The sequence below is a fragment of the Acomys russatus genome, chromosome 14 (assembly GCF_903995435.1).
Source record: "Acomys russatus chromosome 14, mAcoRus1.1, whole genome shotgun sequence".
NCBI lineage: Eukaryota > Metazoa > Chordata > Mammalia > Rodentia > Muridae > Acomys > Acomys russatus.
Genome location: NC_067150.1, coordinates 60,623,255 through 60,641,846, shown reverse-complemented (window position 1 = coordinate 60,641,846; position 18,592 = coordinate 60,623,255). Strand labels below are relative to the sequence as shown.

The 18,592-nt window shown below is 44.2% G+C and overlaps 1 protein-coding gene across 2 annotated transcripts in view; it reads right to left on the bottom strand.

The window, feature by feature from the left end:
- Window positions 1-10,223: 10,223 nt before the first annotated feature.
- Ice2 (interactor of little elongation complex ELL subunit 2) overlaps window positions 10,224-18,592 on the bottom strand; it is a 30,392-nt gene continuing 22,023 nt past the window's right edge. For both annotated transcript variants that reach the window (XM_051156737.1, XM_051156738.1), the window contains 4 exons: window positions 17,541-17,625; window positions 16,388-16,438; window positions 14,673-14,916; window positions 10,224-10,434 (listed from right to left, as the gene is read on the bottom strand). In XM_051156737.1, the coding sequence (XP_051012694.1) occupies window positions 10,306-10,434; window positions 14,673-14,916; window positions 16,388-16,438; window positions 17,541-17,625 (509 nt within the window). In that variant the 3' untranslated portion in view covers window positions 10,224-10,305. The remainder of the gene's footprint in view (window positions 10,435-14,672; window positions 14,917-16,387; window positions 16,439-17,540; window positions 17,626-18,592) is intronic.

Here is an 18,592-nt window from a genome sequence, read left to right as displayed (position 1 = left end):
CTCCTCCTCCTCCTTCTTCTTTTGAACAGGTGACAACTGTGAGCTTTAATTTCTCTCTCAGTGCCCAGCTGCCCACAGCGTTGAGCCCAGAAGCTGTGAAGGCCGGAATAATGAGGATGATAGGAAACCAGCTTACTGTCCACCAACAGACGAATGGCTACAGAAAATGCAGCATACGTACACATACAGGGGGTGCGGCCAATACCACCAAGTGTCATGGCAACCACAGGACAGGGGAGAACGGATGGTTTGTAGGGACTGCGGAGGGAATGACTCTTTCCAAGTGGAACCTTCATAAGCGGGATCCTGACCTTCCCCGACTGTCTCTTAGCCCTTTCCAGGGGCTCCCAACTAGTTTTTTTTTTTTTTTTACCAGCTCTCTCTGCTGACTGCAAAGTTCCGCGACGTGTGCCTGCTATATCATCTTGCAGGCAGATGTCCAGAAACCTGAAAATACAAGGTCACACCACTATAAAACCAAAATGTCCTTCCCCTGAGTACTCTTTCTGGCCCTTACCTTCCCACATACTGCTCAGTCCTTGTCCACTCTCAACTCCACACTCTCCTTCCTCACCACTCAGCTCTCAACTTGCTGTACTACTGCTGTTTCACATCGAGGGATCTGCAGACGGCTGAGTCGGTAACTCGCCCCCAGTTACTCTTTACTTTCCCTGAATTCCCTGCCAGTGTGATGGTACCTCTCTAAAAGATCCACTCTGCAGAAATACATGTAAGCATGCGCATTGCTCTTACGTGCCTAACATCGACCCCACCCCTGCTACCCTTTCAATTTGTACCTAAATTAGAGGCATCACGTCTCCTATCAATGTACAGGTAGGGCATTTCCTTCCCGAGTATGGGGCACTCTCTGGCCTCACGAGGTTAAAAGATTAGCCTTCATCTGCCATCGCTCAGTCACCCACATGCTCCAAGCTACGCTGCCCTGCCCTCCACTGGGCCAGGAACCAAGTCCAAACCTCAGTCACGAGTCACTTATGGCCGGTCTCCACAAGCACAAGCAGCTGGGCAGCCTTCCTCTGTCTTCACAGGAAAGATGGGATTCTTTAAAAACCTCCAGCCACCTGTTTTAGAGCCTGTCTCTGGACTGGGTTCTCTGGGTGTCTCTCCATGATGGACACCTGTGGCAGACGCCACATTACTGATGCTATACTTTCTCCTGGTGCAAATCGAGAAACACAACTGTTGTGTTCCTGTATCTTAGTAGTGACTACCTTCTGTCTTAGGACAGCTTCTGCAATGTTTTTTCAACTCTAATTGATAAACACACTACATTCACCGAATAATAACAACAATTTCCAGGGTGGTTCTCTAAAGTAAGACTACGTATTCGTTTCTGTTTATCACCAAACTCTTGCTAATTTTAATGTCTGCTGACTGCCAAATAATTATTACTCTAGCACTTAGAAATGGCTCGTTTTTCTAACTCCCCCCATTCCACTTGTTGGCTGGTCTTCTGTAGAACTGGATGGGTCCCTGCTGTTTATTTCTTTATTCACATATAATCAGTACAGACTCTTGAATTACTATTTTACTCAGCGGATTGTTGTAAAAGTAATTTTATTCTCCTGACTCCATTGTTATCTGGGAGGCTAACTGCCTCCTTCTGCTAACCTAGGCCTAGTCCTGGAAGCTTCTAGTCTCCGTACAATCTAATCTAGGCCTAGAATGTTTCCAGCCTCTGAGACTTACTTCCTAATAAGCTCACCCTTACTTGTTCTTTCTGAGCTCTGGGCTGGCCGGTTCAACTAAGCTGTTCTGATTCAAAATCTTGTCCCAGCTGATTTATTTAATCTGGCTTCTCTCTCTCTCTGCTTGGAATTGCTGTGTTTGGCCTCAAACTAACTCAGCAATCTGCTCTAATCTTCTGGCTCCTTCTCATTTTCTGGCTCGATCTGTCTTCACCTGAGTTTTCTCTCTGCAACCCATCTCTCTACTGATGTCCTGGTAAAACTGTGTCCTCTGAAAAACTGCCTCTTAAGTAGCTTCCTTTTCCTCTCTCTTGTCATGAGAATTGGGTATACCATATGCTATCAAATCTTCTCTGATTTGTCACCTTCTGTGCTGCTCAATTAGACATCACTTTCAAACATGGGTGCTTCCTTCTGCAAAACAAAACAAAACAAAACAAAAAACAAAAAACAAAACAAAACAAAAACTCTTTACGTTCATTTGGGATTAAGAGCACGTGCCACCACATCTGGACCCAAGCTTTTCTTTGTCTGATACTTGCTTTATACCAGGCTGGCCTTGAATTCAGATCTGTTTGCTTCTGTCTCCTGGATTAAAGGCCTGTTTGTATTCCAGCCGGATCACACAGACGTATTAGATCTTTGGATGTGATCTCTTGCCAGAACAGCCATGTTCTGAATTAACATTCTTCTACAGATTGTAGATGATTACTATGGCCTATTTAACATTCACGTTTTCTCGGACCTGGGATCCTTTCAGCTAGCCCTATGTCCTTCTGATATGCGCCTGCCGCTCTCTGAGCGTTTTCTGGTACAGCCGAAATGTCCAGTTTCCCCTGCTACCCCTTTCCTTATTCATGTCTGCTGATCCGTGTTGCCCTTTGATCCAGTTTCAATCTCCACAGATACACCAGTGGCTCTGTGTTGATGTAGCTTCTAGCCTGAGCTCAAATCTTTAAGACACAAGTCATTTCTATCTCAGATTTGATGTGTTGATAGTATCTGACATCGTTTGAAGCAGGGTCCTGCTGTATAGCCCAGACTGACCACAAACTCATAAATCTTCCTGCCTCAGCCTCTCAGGTGCTGAGATAGTAGTTCCTTTAAAAAAAATTTTTTTTTCTTTTTTTCCCCACACACTAAGTCTAATTCTTTTTTTACCCCTAAATGTGTTCATGGCATGTATGTATGGCGGTTTAAAAATAGATTCATACCTATGAGCTACCATAACAACTGTCCTGGCAAGATATGGCCACTGGAGCAGTAGTGGCACACATGCCATAGAAATAACCAGCTACTGTCTGATTGGATTCAAGTCGCACTCTCTGAGATCGAGCCCACACATGACACTGTTGACAGGGCCAAGAACCCATGACTAGAAAAGTCACAGGCCCTAGGGAGAATCTACCATTATTCTGACAAATGGATATAGTATTTTAACAGACTCACAATGACTTCCTGCTATAGCCATAGGTCAGGGCATCTTTTGACTGTCGTCAGAGAAGCTACTTCTTACAGCAGAGCACCATAAACAGAGACCTACAGCTGGTCAGTGTGCAGAGAACAGGAGAGTACAGATTGCTCCTTTCCTGTGTGGGATGCCTACATCACGCCCTTCTCCACGAGGCTCAGGTTCTTCACAGGAGAAAGATTTGAAGAGACAGAATGATGGATAATGAAAAGGAAACAGCACTTTCCACACACAGCAGGGCAGATGCACATATGAACTTTCCGTGATTGTGACAGCAGAGTGCACAAGACCTGCACAAGCTCAAGCTAGACATGGGGGAGGGGAGGTGGGAACGAAGTCCTAGCCCTAAGGATTCTTTACAGTATCGACAACTGATAAAACTGCTGGGAGAGGGAGTCAGGATTTTTTTTAAGGGTGTGACCCCCTGGTAGGTTGACCATGGCCCCTGGGTAGCCCCATAACCAAGAGGACCTTGAAAACACAAGTGGAATTGATGTGTTTATAAACCACAAACAAACAATGAATGCAAAGTTGAGTAGGAAGGGAGGTGGATCTAGGAGGAGCTGGGGGAGGGCGAGTGAATATGATCAAAACACACTGTATGATAGGAATTTCTCAATAAACATCATTTTAAAAAAATAGGTTCACATGGTCCCCTCACAGAGCTGTCATTCAAGACTGTGGACCTAGTGACATATTTCCAACCAGGAGAATATGGCAGAAGTCAGCGCTGGACTTCTGAGATACCATCCCTTCCTGTTGCACCTTTCTAGGGCTGCTAATGCCGGGGTGTTCAGGCCGCTGTGCCATGAGGACATCTGGGCAGTGCTACACAGAAGTACAGACAAAAAGGGCCGTGGCCTACTGTCAGCGTCCGAAGAGTGAAGGTCTTTTACCTGCATACATGTGTGTGAACCTTGGCTCAGAGGAAGTGGACATCTCCAGTCAACATGACTGCAGCCACAGAAGCACCTTTGAGCTTGGGGCGGTAAGCTGAGTTGCACCTGGGCTCCAGCTCAGGGGGCATGTGAGACAGTATTTGTCATTTAGGCATGTTATATTACTATTCAGCGACATAGTATCCAAACCCAGAATTCAAGGAGTAGAAATGGTTAAAGCAAATACATCCAATGTGCCTTCTTCCCTCTCCAACCACACTTCTATTTTTCCAGTGAATGACACCATCACTGTCCCAGCATTAAAAATGCTTCTAGGCCAGCTGTACCTGATTGACAGTGCTGACTTGTTAATTCTAGACCTTTCCCAGTTTTCAAATCCTACCTCATAATATTCAGCTTTTTGCCAGTGTGTTCTGTAGACTAATGCTGACAAGAGCCCTTTTCAGACACACACTTGATCGCACTATTTATTTTAACTTCACCACAGGCTTCCAAGCGGCACGGGCTAGGATCCCCGTGTCCGAGCCACAGCTCCCTCAGTCGCCTGCACGTTCACAGCCTGGGTTTCGCCACCTTCCACCTCTCCACATTCTGCAGCCTTCCTTCTCTAGCTCCTACTCATTAAGAAAAACAAAACCAGCTGAAGCTTTATTTCAGAAACACTGTTCTTAATGACCACGATTTGGTTGCGTGTTGTGTTCCTTTCCTTGTTTTTGTAGCTGTAAGGAGGGAGCTCAGGGTCTCATGTGTAACACACCAGCTCTCTACCTCTGACCTATGTACCCCCAGCTCAAGATGGCTTTCAATAACCACTTTATCAGAGCACTCACCACACAAACTCCTCTACGAGGATGTACTCCTACAAGCAAAATAAAAGTCTGATTTGGGGACTGGAGGCATGGCTCAGAGGTTAGGAGCACTGTCTTCTCTTCCTAAGGTCCTGAGTTCAATTCTCAGCAACCACCTGGTGGCTCGCAACCATCTGTAATGAGATCTGGTGCCCAAGCACACATGCGGACAGAATACTGGATAAACAATAAATAAATAAATCTTTAAAAAAACCTGATTTGGGATAGGGTCTCATGTAGCCATCTACCCTTGATACTGACTTATTTATTCATCCCTGAATGAGACATGTGTCTACTGAGCATGGCACGTCTGCACTGTACTGTAGCATACTGTACTGCACTACACCATACTGTACTGTACTATACTATGCTATACTGTACTATACTATACCACACTACACTGCACTATACTGTACTGTAGCATACTATACTATACTGCACTATATGGCGCTATACCATACTGTACCGCACTATACTATACTGTAGTATACTATACTGTACTGCACTATACTGTGTTATGCCATACTACACTACACCATACTGTACCGTACTATGCTATACTGTACTATACTATACCACACTACACTGCACTATACTGTACTGTAGTATACTATGCTATACTGTACTGTACTATACCACACTACACTGCACTATACTGTACTGTAGCATACTATACTGTACTGCACTATACGGCGCTATACCATACTGCACTGTACTATGCTATACTGTACTATACTATACCATGCTACACTGCACTATACTGTACTGTAGTATACTATACTGTACTGCACTATATGGCGCTATACCATACTGTACCGCACTATACTGTACTATACCATGCCATACTACATGTACTGTACTGCACTATACTGTACCGCACTATACTGTGCTATACCATACTGCACTGTACTATGCTATACTGTACTATACTATACCACACTACACTGCACTGTACTATAGTATACTATACTTGCCATACTGTGCTATAACATACTGCACTGTACTATAGCACACTATAATGTACTATACTGTACTATACTGTACTATAATATACTATACTGTAGTATGCTATACTGTACCACACCGCACTGTACTGCACCATGCTATAGTATACCATACTGTACTATAATATACTATACTGTGCTATGCTGTGCTATGTGCTATACTGTGCTATGCTGTGCTATGCTGTGCTATGCTGTGCTATGCTGTACTGTACTGTATTGGCATACTGTAGTGCACTATAGCATGTACTATGCTGTACTGTAGCACACTATACTGTGCTATACTGTGCTATACTGTACTGTATTGGCATACTGTAGTGCACTATAGCATATACTATGCTGTACTGTAGCGCACTATACTGTGACGTACTGTATCATAGTATACTATACCATACTGTACTGTACTATACTATACGGTTATTTAATGGTGAGCAAATCTGCACCTGTCCCTCCAGAACTTATTGTCTACTGTCAAGTAAACAATACTGAGAGGTCTGAATGCGAAGAGGACAACAGTGGCAACCTAATGGACATTTCATGACACAAAGCTGTAGTCAAATTCTTGAACTCGATAGTTTCACATAGAAGAATAAGTAAGCCAGGTTTAGGCATCAGAATATCTTGTTTTCTTCCTATGCATCAAGACAGAACCTTGGTCACAGATATGGTAGGTGCGCACTCTACCATTGAGCTTACTTCCCTGCTTGAGTTAAAATTAACAATAAAGGGGCTGGAGAGATGGCTCAGTAGTTAAGAGCACTGCCTGCACTTCCAATAGGACCCGGGTTCAATTCCCAGCATCCACATGGCAGCTCACAACTCTAAGATCTGACACCCTCACACCAATGCACATAAATCTAAAAAAAAATTAAATAAAATATTTAAAAAATAACAATAAAACAATATAAAATTTGCTATACTATTATCAGTATCGCTTCCTTGCTTACAAATCCTTCATAGTAAAAATCAAGAGCAAACAGCAGCAAGTATGTTTTTAATCCCCCTCCTCAACCCCGAGACAGGGTTTCTCTGTGTAGCCTTGGCTGATCCTGGATTCGCTTTGTAGACCAGGCTAGCCTTGAACTCTCAACAATACACCTACCTCTGCCTCCCAAGTGGTGGGACTAAAGGGATGCGCCACCACCGACCAGCTGCAAATCCATGTTTTAAAAACCTTTGTTAAGCACATGTGAAAAACCAGCTCTACTTGATCAGAGCTGTTCAGCGGTTTGGATTGAAAATAATCACATGTAGACAGTGAAAGCCTCTGACATTCGGACTGCAGCAAACACTGTCCAACTTCGGAAAAGAGCTAATTCCAAAGGGATTCCCTACTTCCACACTCCCAGGCTGAATGCCAAATGAGTCACAACCGAAATATTTCTAGATATGTGCATGCAAAGCTTAGGGGGAAACCTGAGTGTTTTAAAAGAGAGTAGCAGGCTGAAGACATGGTACATTAAGATCCATACAGTGGCCGAGCATGGTGGTGCACGCACATCTTTAATTTCAACACTCGAGGCAGAGGCAGGTGGGTTTCTGTGAGTTCCAGGACATCGAGGGTTATGTACACTATCAAAATACAAAACAAAACAGAAACTATACAGTAATATGTACTAATAATTCAGATAACCAACTCCTCAGAAAAATCAATGCAAAAAAAAACTTAAAAAAAAAATAATTTATTTGCATTGGTGTTTTGCTTGCATATATGTGAGACGGTGACAGATCCTCTGGAACTGGAGTTATAGTTGTGAGCTGCCATGTGGCTACTGGGAATTGAACTCAGAACCTCTGGAAGAACAGCCAGTGCTCTTAACCGCTGAGCCATCTCTCCAAGCCCCCACAAAACAAAACTTGATAGTGAAGATAAAGATTTTCAACCTAAGATATTTTAGAGGAATTTTTTGTTTTGTTTTTAATTAGGACATTTTTACGTGGGGAGAGGGCTGGGAAAGGCAATGGGAATTGGTTGGGGGGCATCTCTGAGACAGGGGGGCTCCCAGGAGGGTCTGTGGGGGTGACCCTAGCTGAGACACCTAGCAGCCGGGGATATGGAGCCTCAAGTCGCCACTTCGTGTAGCCTGGTGGGACTCAGTGGAGGAAGGGGGACACCAACATCCCATAAAACCTTCAAACCAAATTTTGTCTCACCTACAAGAAGTGTAGGGATAAAAATGGAGCAGAGATTTAAGGAATGGCCAACCAATGACTGGCCCAACTTGAGACCCACCCCATGGGAGAGCCAACCCCTGTCACTATTAATGAAATTCTGCTGTGTGTGTGGCAAAGATTAAGCTTTGTCACGGGTGGGAGCAGTCTTGGTGGGCTTTACCCTTGGGGCACCCCATGAATACCTTGTAACAGACTGAGTGGAGCCATTCTGCGCCTGGAATTTAGGAAGCAGACCTGGGAACCCCAACTGGGCTATTGATTTTTTAATTGACCCTCAATGGGAGGAGACCGCCCTTCCCACGTGACTCAGGCAGGTGGGGAGGAGAGTTCAGCCCAGGCTTAAGCGCGTGGGGGAACAGTGAACAGGCCAGACCAGCATGCGGGCCAGAGAGACACCTAAGGCCCCGTCCCGTCCCGTGGAACGGGTACCGGAAGGTTCACTCTTTTGTCCCTTTAACCTTTTTTCCTTCTTGTGTAAGCTAGTTGGGTTGTATAATAAAGTTTAATTGTTAAGAAACAGAGCCAACAGCTGTGCTTGCAGACAGGAGCCTAGCATAACTGTCTTCTGAGAGGCTTCACCCAGCAGCTGATGGAAACAGATGCAGAGACCCACAGCCAAACAAAAGGCCAAACTTGGGATTTTTGGGGAAGAGTGGGAGAAAAGATTGAGGGAGCTAGAAGGGTCAAGACCACCCCAAGACCTACAAAGTAAACTATCCTGGGCCCATGGGGGTTCAGAGACTGAACCACCAAAGAGTACGCATGAGCTGGACCTAGAGCCCCTGCACATATGCAGATGTGCAGCTTGATCATGGTGTGGGCCCGTACAATGGATGTAGGGCTATCTTCTGACTCCGTTGCCTGCCTCTGGATGCCTTTTCCCTACTTGGGCTGCCTTGTCTGGCCTCAATAGGAGGAGATGCACTTAGTCATGTATCAACTTGAGGTGCCAGGGAGGGTTGGTATTCCTTGGGGGGTCTCCACTTCTCTGAGGAAGAGGGTGTGTGTGAGGGTGGGACTAGAAAAAGTGGGAGGATGCTGGGATCCGGCTGTAAAGCGATAAAAAATAAAATGAAAATGTTGTGTGTTTAAATATTTTGTCTGCATGTATACAGGTGCACCACATACATACAGGGCCTATGGGGACCAGAACAAGTCATCTGAAGCCCTGGAGCTGGAGCAGCAGATGGTTATGGTAGCTATGTGACTGGGAATCAAACCTGGCTCTTCTGCAATATGCCATTACTCTAGACTCCAATTTTTGGATATAATTTCTTATATTAACATGGAACATGAATACGAACACACACACACACACACACCATCCTCCTCAAAAAAAAATCATGAAAATTGCCATGTATTTCTGAGATGACAAACACATTTCTGATGCTTTTAGTGTTTATTATAAAACAGGTATCAAACAGTGAACGCTTGTCCCTTCAAACTCAAACTGGCCACACCCACTGCTGCTGATGCATTCTGAATAAATCAGGGTACAAGAGAAAAAAAATCCTAGGCTTAATGGTACCATCACCATGTCTGACAGAATGATCAAGCTTTCTGCATCCTCGTGCTCTCTGCTTTCGGCAGTGTTTCACCACACGTACATGGAATTTGTGCAAAATAGTGGAGGTGCTGTCATCAAAGCTGTCACAACACAGAATGCTTTGTATCTCTGTAGAACACATGGGTGGTTGCCTGGCAGGAACATATTAATTTGCTACTTCTCAGAAATAGGACATTTTCTTGTCCTCACTTCTGGTGTCCACAATGGGATTTCAACAGGTTTTCAAACACATCTATAGCAGTGTTAGTACTGAAAAAAAAAGAACAGGTCACAAATAATGCACACAGCTGTTTCCAACAGTGGCAATATTTAACCATTTGGGCCAGCCTCATGACAGTTCCTAAAACAGCAAGTGATTTTCTTATCATGATCTTTAGAAAACAATGCTATAAAAATATTTTTCTCATTAGTTTGCTGTCATGCTAATGGAGCATTGTAGATTCTCCACGCACCGGATGACGAGGGACACTAACTTCTGCTGTCAGCAGGTCTCCAAGGCACTTTGTAAGAACTCCAGAACAGGAAGGGAACACGCTCTTGCTACACGGTCTTTTGGGCACGTTTCCCCTCAAAGTTCCACAATACACACTGTTATAACTGGTTTTTCTGAAACTTCATTTTCCATGGTCCAGTTCTTACGTTATTTTCCTTTTATTCCGAGCCACTCCTTCATTTTCAACTTGCTGAACAGGCAGGCAACTGCTTTTGGTTTCCATGGAAACTGGATTCCTGCGGCTTCGGGCAGGCACTCTTATCCCAGCAACCTAAGGAGCAAGAGCAGAAGGACGTAATGCACTCGGCTCGCTGCGCACAGCCAACGCTGCGTCATTTACACAGGGGCTCTCAACGTGGCAATGACCTTTTATAAAATTTTAAGTCCCAGTCACATGGCTATAAGTTTTAATCTTCTGGTAACAATAAGGAAGAAAGCTGGAGTAGGACTCAGCTCTAAACTACTGTTATGTTTCAAGACGCAGAAATGTGAAATTAGAAAATGAGGAAAGGCCAGGCCTTTAGAGAGAGTGTGCAACTCTGTAGAAGGACATGGAAAGGAGATGTGTGAGGACAGGGAGAGGACACACGTGTGAGGACAGGGAGAGTACACACGTGTCAGGACAGGGAGAGGGAACACATGTGAAGACAGGGAGAGGACACACGTGTGAGGACAGGGAGAGGACACGCGTGTGAGGACAGGGAGAGGACACACGTGTGAGGACAGGGAGAGGACACACGTGTGGACAGGGAGAGGACACACGTGAGGACAGGGAGAGGACACATATGTGAGGACAGGGAGAGGACACATATGTGAGGACAGGGAGAGGACACACGTGTGAGGACAGGGAGAGGACACGCGTGTGGACAGGGAGAGGACACATGTGTGAGGACAGGGAGAGGACACACGTATGAGGACAGGGAGAGGACACACGTGTGAGGACAGGGAGAGGACACGCGTGTGAAGACAGGGAGAGGACACGCGTGTGAGGACAGGGAAAGGACACACGTGTGAGGACAGAGAGAGGACACACAAAGGGGTGGAAAGACAGAAGCGAGGACAGAAAGTGAGACAGAGCAAGGCAAGGAGATAAGGAAAGAAGATGGAGGAAGAGACAAAGAGTAAGAAAGTGTCTAAAAAAGGAAGGAATAAAAAATATGAAAGAAGAGGAAGAAACCAGAGGAGGAGGAGAAAATCGAGGGTGGAAAGAGACCAGGACACCAACAGATATGGGGAGGGAAGGGGGTGGAAGAGAAAGGGGGTGGTAGGTGGCGAGAGGAGAGGCAGCTCCCCTTCATACCCGCTCCAACTTACACCCAGCTCCCACAGTCTCAGGAAGAGGAAAGGCCTGCTAGTCAGAATCTTGGCTAAAGAGAAGACCTGGCTGGCCACTAGAGGCCTCGCGCAGGATCTCACTGTATGTAGCCTGCAACCATTTCCACAAAGCTGCTTGTATCTCCTCACACTCCCCTAGCCACTTGCATCAGCCGTGTTTCTGTACATCCCAAGCAGTCAGTCCCGCAGGGTGGTTGTGACACACACATGCAAACCCATCTCTCACAGTCTAGCCCAACACACAAAATGGCAGCACTGTGGTTTACTAGGAATGTGCCAGGATCTAGTGTTCTTACTTTCTCTTTCCTGAGATCTTTTGGTTTGTTATAAAATTCCATGTCTAGAAATGACGCAAACTGCAGTGCTTTAGTCAGCCCCTGCGCCTGCCTCTGATGCTCTGTCTAGCAACATGGCTGCTCCGTGCTGGTTCTCAAGACACCTGTCACTTCCCCACTCAAGGTCCTCACTCCTAGGAGGGCAGACATTCTGAGAACGGTGTGACTTCAGCAAGTGTTTATTATGGACCCTATGTCCTGGTGAGAGGGAGCAGATGAGACTCTGCAGCCCAAGCTGTACTTGCTGCGGTAGGAGCAGATGCCCGTCTACTGAGAACACGTCAGGACTCAGGGCTGCAGGCCTGTCCAGGGATGAACACCTGGTTCAAGTGCAGCAGGCACAGATGACCACACCAAGGGGAGGCTACATCAGACGGGTTAGGACATGGCTTCACGCAGGCTCTGACTTCCCAGTTTTCAGGAGGCTCTGATCATTCTGCATATGTGCTAAGGTTAGAACACTACAGGTGCTGAGCTTGGTGGGGATTGCTCAAATCCCGTTTCCATGGCTAGGAAGGCAGGGAGGTGACGTCAGGGTAGAGAATTGCACAGCACACACAGCATACAACAGCAGCAACAATACAACAATTAAAAAATCTTCAGCATTTGTAGGAAAAAGGACTAATTGTGCATAAGAGAAAGTAAAAAGAATAGGTGTCGGGGTACAAACACATGCATCTACTACAGGCTAGAGTGTGGAGGGAAGGGCTCTGCTACTTTCAGAACACATCGAGGCAACATTAATTACCTGTCTGTGTCCCCAGTGCTGGGCTATGCAACAGTCTGGCCCCAAATAAACTCACGACCATCTGTCCTGTGACACACATGGCTCAATTGTTAGAATGTATATTTATGTGTTCAAATCCTGAGTACACAGAAGTCTTCCATGTCTATTTGACTATGCTACTAAAAAAGTCAAATCTTCCACGTATTTCTAAGGCATAAGCATGTTATGTTTGGAGTCAGTTTGTATACTCACTTCTTTCAACAACAGCTTATGTAAATATGTTTTCTTCAACTTACAGTTGTTCAGTGCCAAGGTATTACACTGTTTTTCTCCAAAAAGGAATCAAGACACTCCCATACAGAATTATATGTCATAGTTGGCAGACTATAATTAGCATTTCTAAAGTAAAAGAAAACTGTCTTCTTGAATATAGATTTTAAAAAACATTTCTCAATTGTTAAAGTTACTCAGAAATTTCCTTAGATTATGAAAATCACTAGTTAAGAGTATTTATAAACTAAAAATAGTCACCAAAACTGAAACTAAATGCAGTGCTAGCTTTCTCCATTCTGTCATTTTCTCAACTAGTTTGTCACATTCATACTTTGTGAAAGTTCTCTAGGAATGCGGGAGTGGCTGCTTAGCATGCACAGGTCCTGGCTTCAATCTCCATAACCAAAATATTAGCAAATAAATAGAATGATCTTCTCCAATGATGACATCAGGGCGAGGAACTGAAGAGCATACACAACCATATCCAATGTGAACAACAAAACCACATCAAGAATTCAAACGTTCTCTCAGCATCTGCAGGGACACTGTTCTCTCAGCATCTGCAGGAACACTGTTCTCTCAGCATCTGCAGGGACACTGTTCTCTCAGCATCTGCAGGGACACTGTTCTCTCAGCATCTGCAGGAACACTGTTCTCTCAGCATCTGCAGGGACACTGTTCTCTCAGCATCTGCAGGGACACTGTTCTCTCAGCATCTGCAGGGACACTGTTCTCTCAGCATCTGCAGGGACACTGTTCTCTCAGCATCTGCAGGGACACTGTTCTCTCAGCATCTGCAGGGACACTGTTCTCTCAGCATCTGCAGGGACACTGTTCTCTCAGCATCTGCAGGGACACTGTTCTCTCAGCATCTGCAGGGACACTGTTCTCTCAGCATGTGTAGGAACACTGTTCTCTCAGCATCTGCAGGGACACTGTTCTCTCAAAAGGGGTTGGGGACAGTTACAGACTAATTGGGCATAACAGAGAAAGGGAAAAAGGAGAGTGTTCACGAGACATGCACGTGAGCTCTGTGAGCTCTGTAGGAGTACCCAGGGAATCGGACAGAGATTAAGGAACTCAGTAATCTGAATAGAATGTGTTTAGGCAACATGGCAGGAAAATATACTGGGATTTTATATACTGGACATTTGGATTCATTTGCAGACAGCAAAGTTCTTCCTATAACTAAGCTCAGACTGACACTGATGGCACGACACAAAGACAAGGTGCCGTGGTAGAGACATCATAGAGAGTGTCTGTAGCTGTGGCTTCAAATTCTGGGATAAAAATGTGCTACTAAGCTGGGCGTGGTGGCGCACGCCTTTAATCCCAGCGCTCGGGAGGCATAAGCAGGCAGACTGCTGTGAGTTTAAGGCCAGCCTGGTCTACAAAGTGAGTCCAGGACAGCCAAGGCTACACAGAAAAACCCTGTCTCGAAAAACCAACCAACCAACCAAACAAAAAAAAACAAAAAACCTAAAACATGCTACTCAACTGACATTTCCAGATGAGTAAGCTATAAAATACTTAGCATAATATGACTTAGATCTTAATATTTTACCATATAAGCCACTTCACTCACAAATTACTAATAGTTGCTTTTAAATATTTCCTTATCTTACTAATCTATTTTTAATTATATCATAATTTTATTATATGGATCTTTTGCAAATTGTCTCAATCGTTTAAGAGAAGAGGAAATACATAAATAATAACAGAAAACAAGAGTTTGCTTTGGGCAGAAGCTCAGGCCCTGACTTTGTGGACACCTCATGCTTGCACACATGCAGCCCAAGTAAGAGGACAGCAGGCTATTTAAGTGAAGAAAGACTTTACCTTTGGTTGTGATTTAGGCGGAAAAGTACAAGGTATTCGTCCATGATGGATATGATATGGCAACAGGTAACTGGGATCCAATGGGACCCAAGGAACCGAGAGACTGGAAGGGACGCCAGGAAGGTCACAGTGTGCTTTATGTAGATTATACGCTGTCCTGGTGACTTTCCCGTCTGAGGTCTTGTAGATGAGGAGTGAAGAATCTTCTGCTGCGTGAGACAGCAGGTAGGACCCGTCCTGCAAGCTGCACCCGACACTGAGACTCAGTTCACGGCTACGGTGTGATCTCATCATGTTTACCTAACCCCACAGAGCAAAACTGAGCGGCCACAGGAAGAGAATGCCGCTTCTGAAAATATTTCAGGACCAGAAAAAGTAAAGCTTTCGAAGCCTTTAAAACTACTTCATACCCTTCATGCAATTAATCAAGTTTTTAATTCCAAAAATCAGAATTATCTGACCATTTCCTTTTTACCATATTAGTCAATTTATAAATGTTATTTAATAGAAAAACAACCCATCTAACTCTCTAATCCCTGATATACTCCAACCACACTTTCATTCATTCGACAATATAGTTACTCTGTTTCTAATAGGTAAGAAAATAGAGACATAAAAGTGAATGTGACAGCCGGGCATGGCGGCACACCCCTTTAATCCCAGCAGTCGGGAGGCAGAGGCAGGTGGATCGCTGTGAGTTCGAGGCCACCCTGGTCTACAAAGCGAATCCAGGACAGCCAAGGCCACACAGAGAAACCCTGTCTTGAAACCTGCCCTGCCTTTTCCTCCTCCCCTCAAAAGTAAATGTGACATGTCCAGGACTCTAAAGTGTCAGATGTAGAAACAGCAGTAGGCTTATGTGCTTATGTGCTAACTGCTGTTACACTGCCCACTAGCTACTTTCATAATAAATCCTGCATACAAGCTTCCAAGATTAACTCTAACGGGGAATAAGCAAACACGAGAGATGCTGAGCAGTTTGTTCATAGTTCTGCACAGTAGGGCTTCAATACCGATCTGGCTTTTTGGTGTGCACACAGGTCAGAGCCATTCACAACCCTTTATTAACACAGTAAGTGACGGTGGCCAATCTCCTACAAGTTCCAAGGGGTCCAATGTATCACCATAAATAACAAGGCACACGGCAGTGGACTGTGTTCTCTTAGGGACACTTAGCCTCTAGGCCAAGGAGGCAAAGAGATTTTTTCCACATTGTTAAAATGAAGATGATCAGCTTTAGCTATATAGATTTGCCCACAAACATAATGAGCTAAGTTTCACCGACTTTTAAGACTGAAAGTAACTGGTGTTGACAAAGGAGGTCAGAGAATTATTCTTAGCTTTTAGGAAGGCTTTCCCTCTCTCAATCACTTTCAAATAAGGAAGCAACTGACTATTTGGTAGAAAGAATAAGTAACATTTTAAATATTTTAAAATATTGAGTTTCTAATCAATGAAACACATGTATCTTAGAAGATTGACAGTTTGAGGTCAGACCGGGCTATATAGCAAGACTCTGTGTGTGTGTGTGTGGGGGGGGGGGAGAGGGAGAGGGAGAGGGAAACAGAGAGAACAGAGAGAGAGAGAGAGAATATGAACAAAACAATCATACTTTTAGTCTTTTCACCTATCTCTAACAGCATATTGTCCAAGGTTCTAATAACTTCCAGTAAAGAAACCCAAAATATCTATGTAAAATAACCCAAAGTACTTACCTACATAATTTCTTTAGAATGTGTTGGAGGATGTTAAATAAACTTGAAGTCCTAATAAACAGAAGAAAGTAATGTGAAATTAAACTGAAACAAACAGAGCCAACCAACCTGGGAAGCAAAGTCTCATTAGGAACACATGTAGCCGCAGGCAGCAGTGGCCAATGTGAGACAAGGACCAGAGAGGGGATCATGCTGCTGTGAGACAAAGTCTTTCATTTCCTTTCCTGTTCATGAAGTATTTGGCTCTGTGTTAGAGCAGTTATGATTATATAATTTAAAAATATCCAAATTAAATGAAAATACAGAACAGCTACAATCAGTTGCCAGGGAAATTGACCTTATGCCCCTGTGATGACAGAGAAGTGGTGGGGGCAGACCAGGCGAGGGAAAGCAAATGCAGCATTCTAGGTGTTTTCTTGGTGCCTCATCTACATATATATAAACATATTTACATTATTATTTCTCTTAAAAAGAAAGATCTTTGTTGAGAAAGGTGAGGCAAGAGGTTAGTTAGTAATGTTTTGAAATGCTTCTTGCACACAGACAAGGCAGTTCTTAGAGAGTGGAGTTTTGTGTAAGCAGGTTCAGGTTGGACTTGCTGTGTCAAGTCAAGTGGAGCTTTGCAGCTAACAGTGGTGCCTGTCAGGGCTGTGCTCCCAGCTGAGGCCGTGCTCGGGTGAGTCGCTCTCAGGCCCAGCTTCTCTGTATATGAAACTGCCACAACGCTACAAGCCTTTCACAGTTGTATGACAACACGAGCTCATCTGCACAAGCTGCCCCTCACACTGAGGCACTCCTTCAGTTCTGCTGCCCGGCATGTGGTAGGAAGTCAGGCTGTCCAATCAGTCACATAATGCTAAGGGCTCAAAGTCTGAGGTGCCCCATCCTCCCCTTTTCTACACAGGGCTGAAATGTGCGCCTCCCCTGCACTTTGGCACGATAGACTCTCTGGTTCCAGCCGCCCTCTGAAGTGGAAAGGCTGCTGCTGTTAGCAGTTCGCTTCTTTGCAGATGGAGACAAAGTAAATGGGTTGGGGAAAGCTCAAGCTCTGGAAAGTGACCAAATATCATCACTATATAGAGGTAAAGGAAAAGCCAGGGTCACATGACACAAGTGACGTCTTTCCAGTGCCCACCACAAAGCACTTCCTTACTTAAGTGCTGCAAGTTTTTCTTTCAGTTCTTCTGAGGTGATTTCTTCCAGCATGAAAAGCTTTGACGTAAATGCGTCAATATGCCCTAAAAGAAAACACAAAACTTAAAGAGACCCAAGTCATTGTACTTAGACAACAAGCAGAGACAAGCTAACCAGACACTCCTCATAAGGATGTACAGCTGTAGAGGGCTTTGCATTTAAAAAAAATACATTTCACCATCTATCAAGTACACCTGAATTCAAAATTATGTAAAATACAAACTATGATGCGTATTCACGCTGAGTTATTTGTTGAATGTAGACAAGTTTACACATGTCCACACATCCCAAACAGGGCTATTACCTCAAGCCTCTAAAGGCAGACCCTGCTCAGATGCCAGTGTGTCTGGTTCCCACTAAAGCCTTATCTGTGTGAAGTTGTAAGGGAAGCATGTGCTCACCATGTAAACAAGCAGTTAAACATCCACAGTGTGGACTGTGCGTGCTCAGTAAGTCCCAAAGACACATTATTGTAAAACTTAATTACAAATATAGAGCTTATTATTTTTAATTAAAGCAGTTATAAAAGTCTCTATGGGTAAAGCAGTCTATTCAAAAATCTTATTTTCTTGCATGCCTGATATAAACCTGTAATCCACAAAACCCAAAACATTGTATTCTTACAATGACATTTCTGTTGTGGAAAGTAAAGACATTTTAAAACAAAATAAGCTGAGGTGTGCACTGTGATGCTGTGACGTAGCAAGTGACAGAGGAGAGCCTGAAGCAGTACATGGGGGCCAACAGCAAAGCCATGTTACTGCCACTGTATGAAGATTAAAAGCATCACAGTGTAGGAGTTAACACCCACCAATGCTCAAAACGATGTTTTAGATTTATTTATATTTTTATGCTTTATATTTTATTTGTATTTTAAACTCCTAATATTTTATTGTTAAAACAAATTACTTAGAAAGAGGTATCAGTCATTGGGATTACAAAAATTGCCTCTAGTTTAATATCTTCTTTCCATATCTAGTCTACTTTAGTCTCATTTGCTTTATGTTCAAA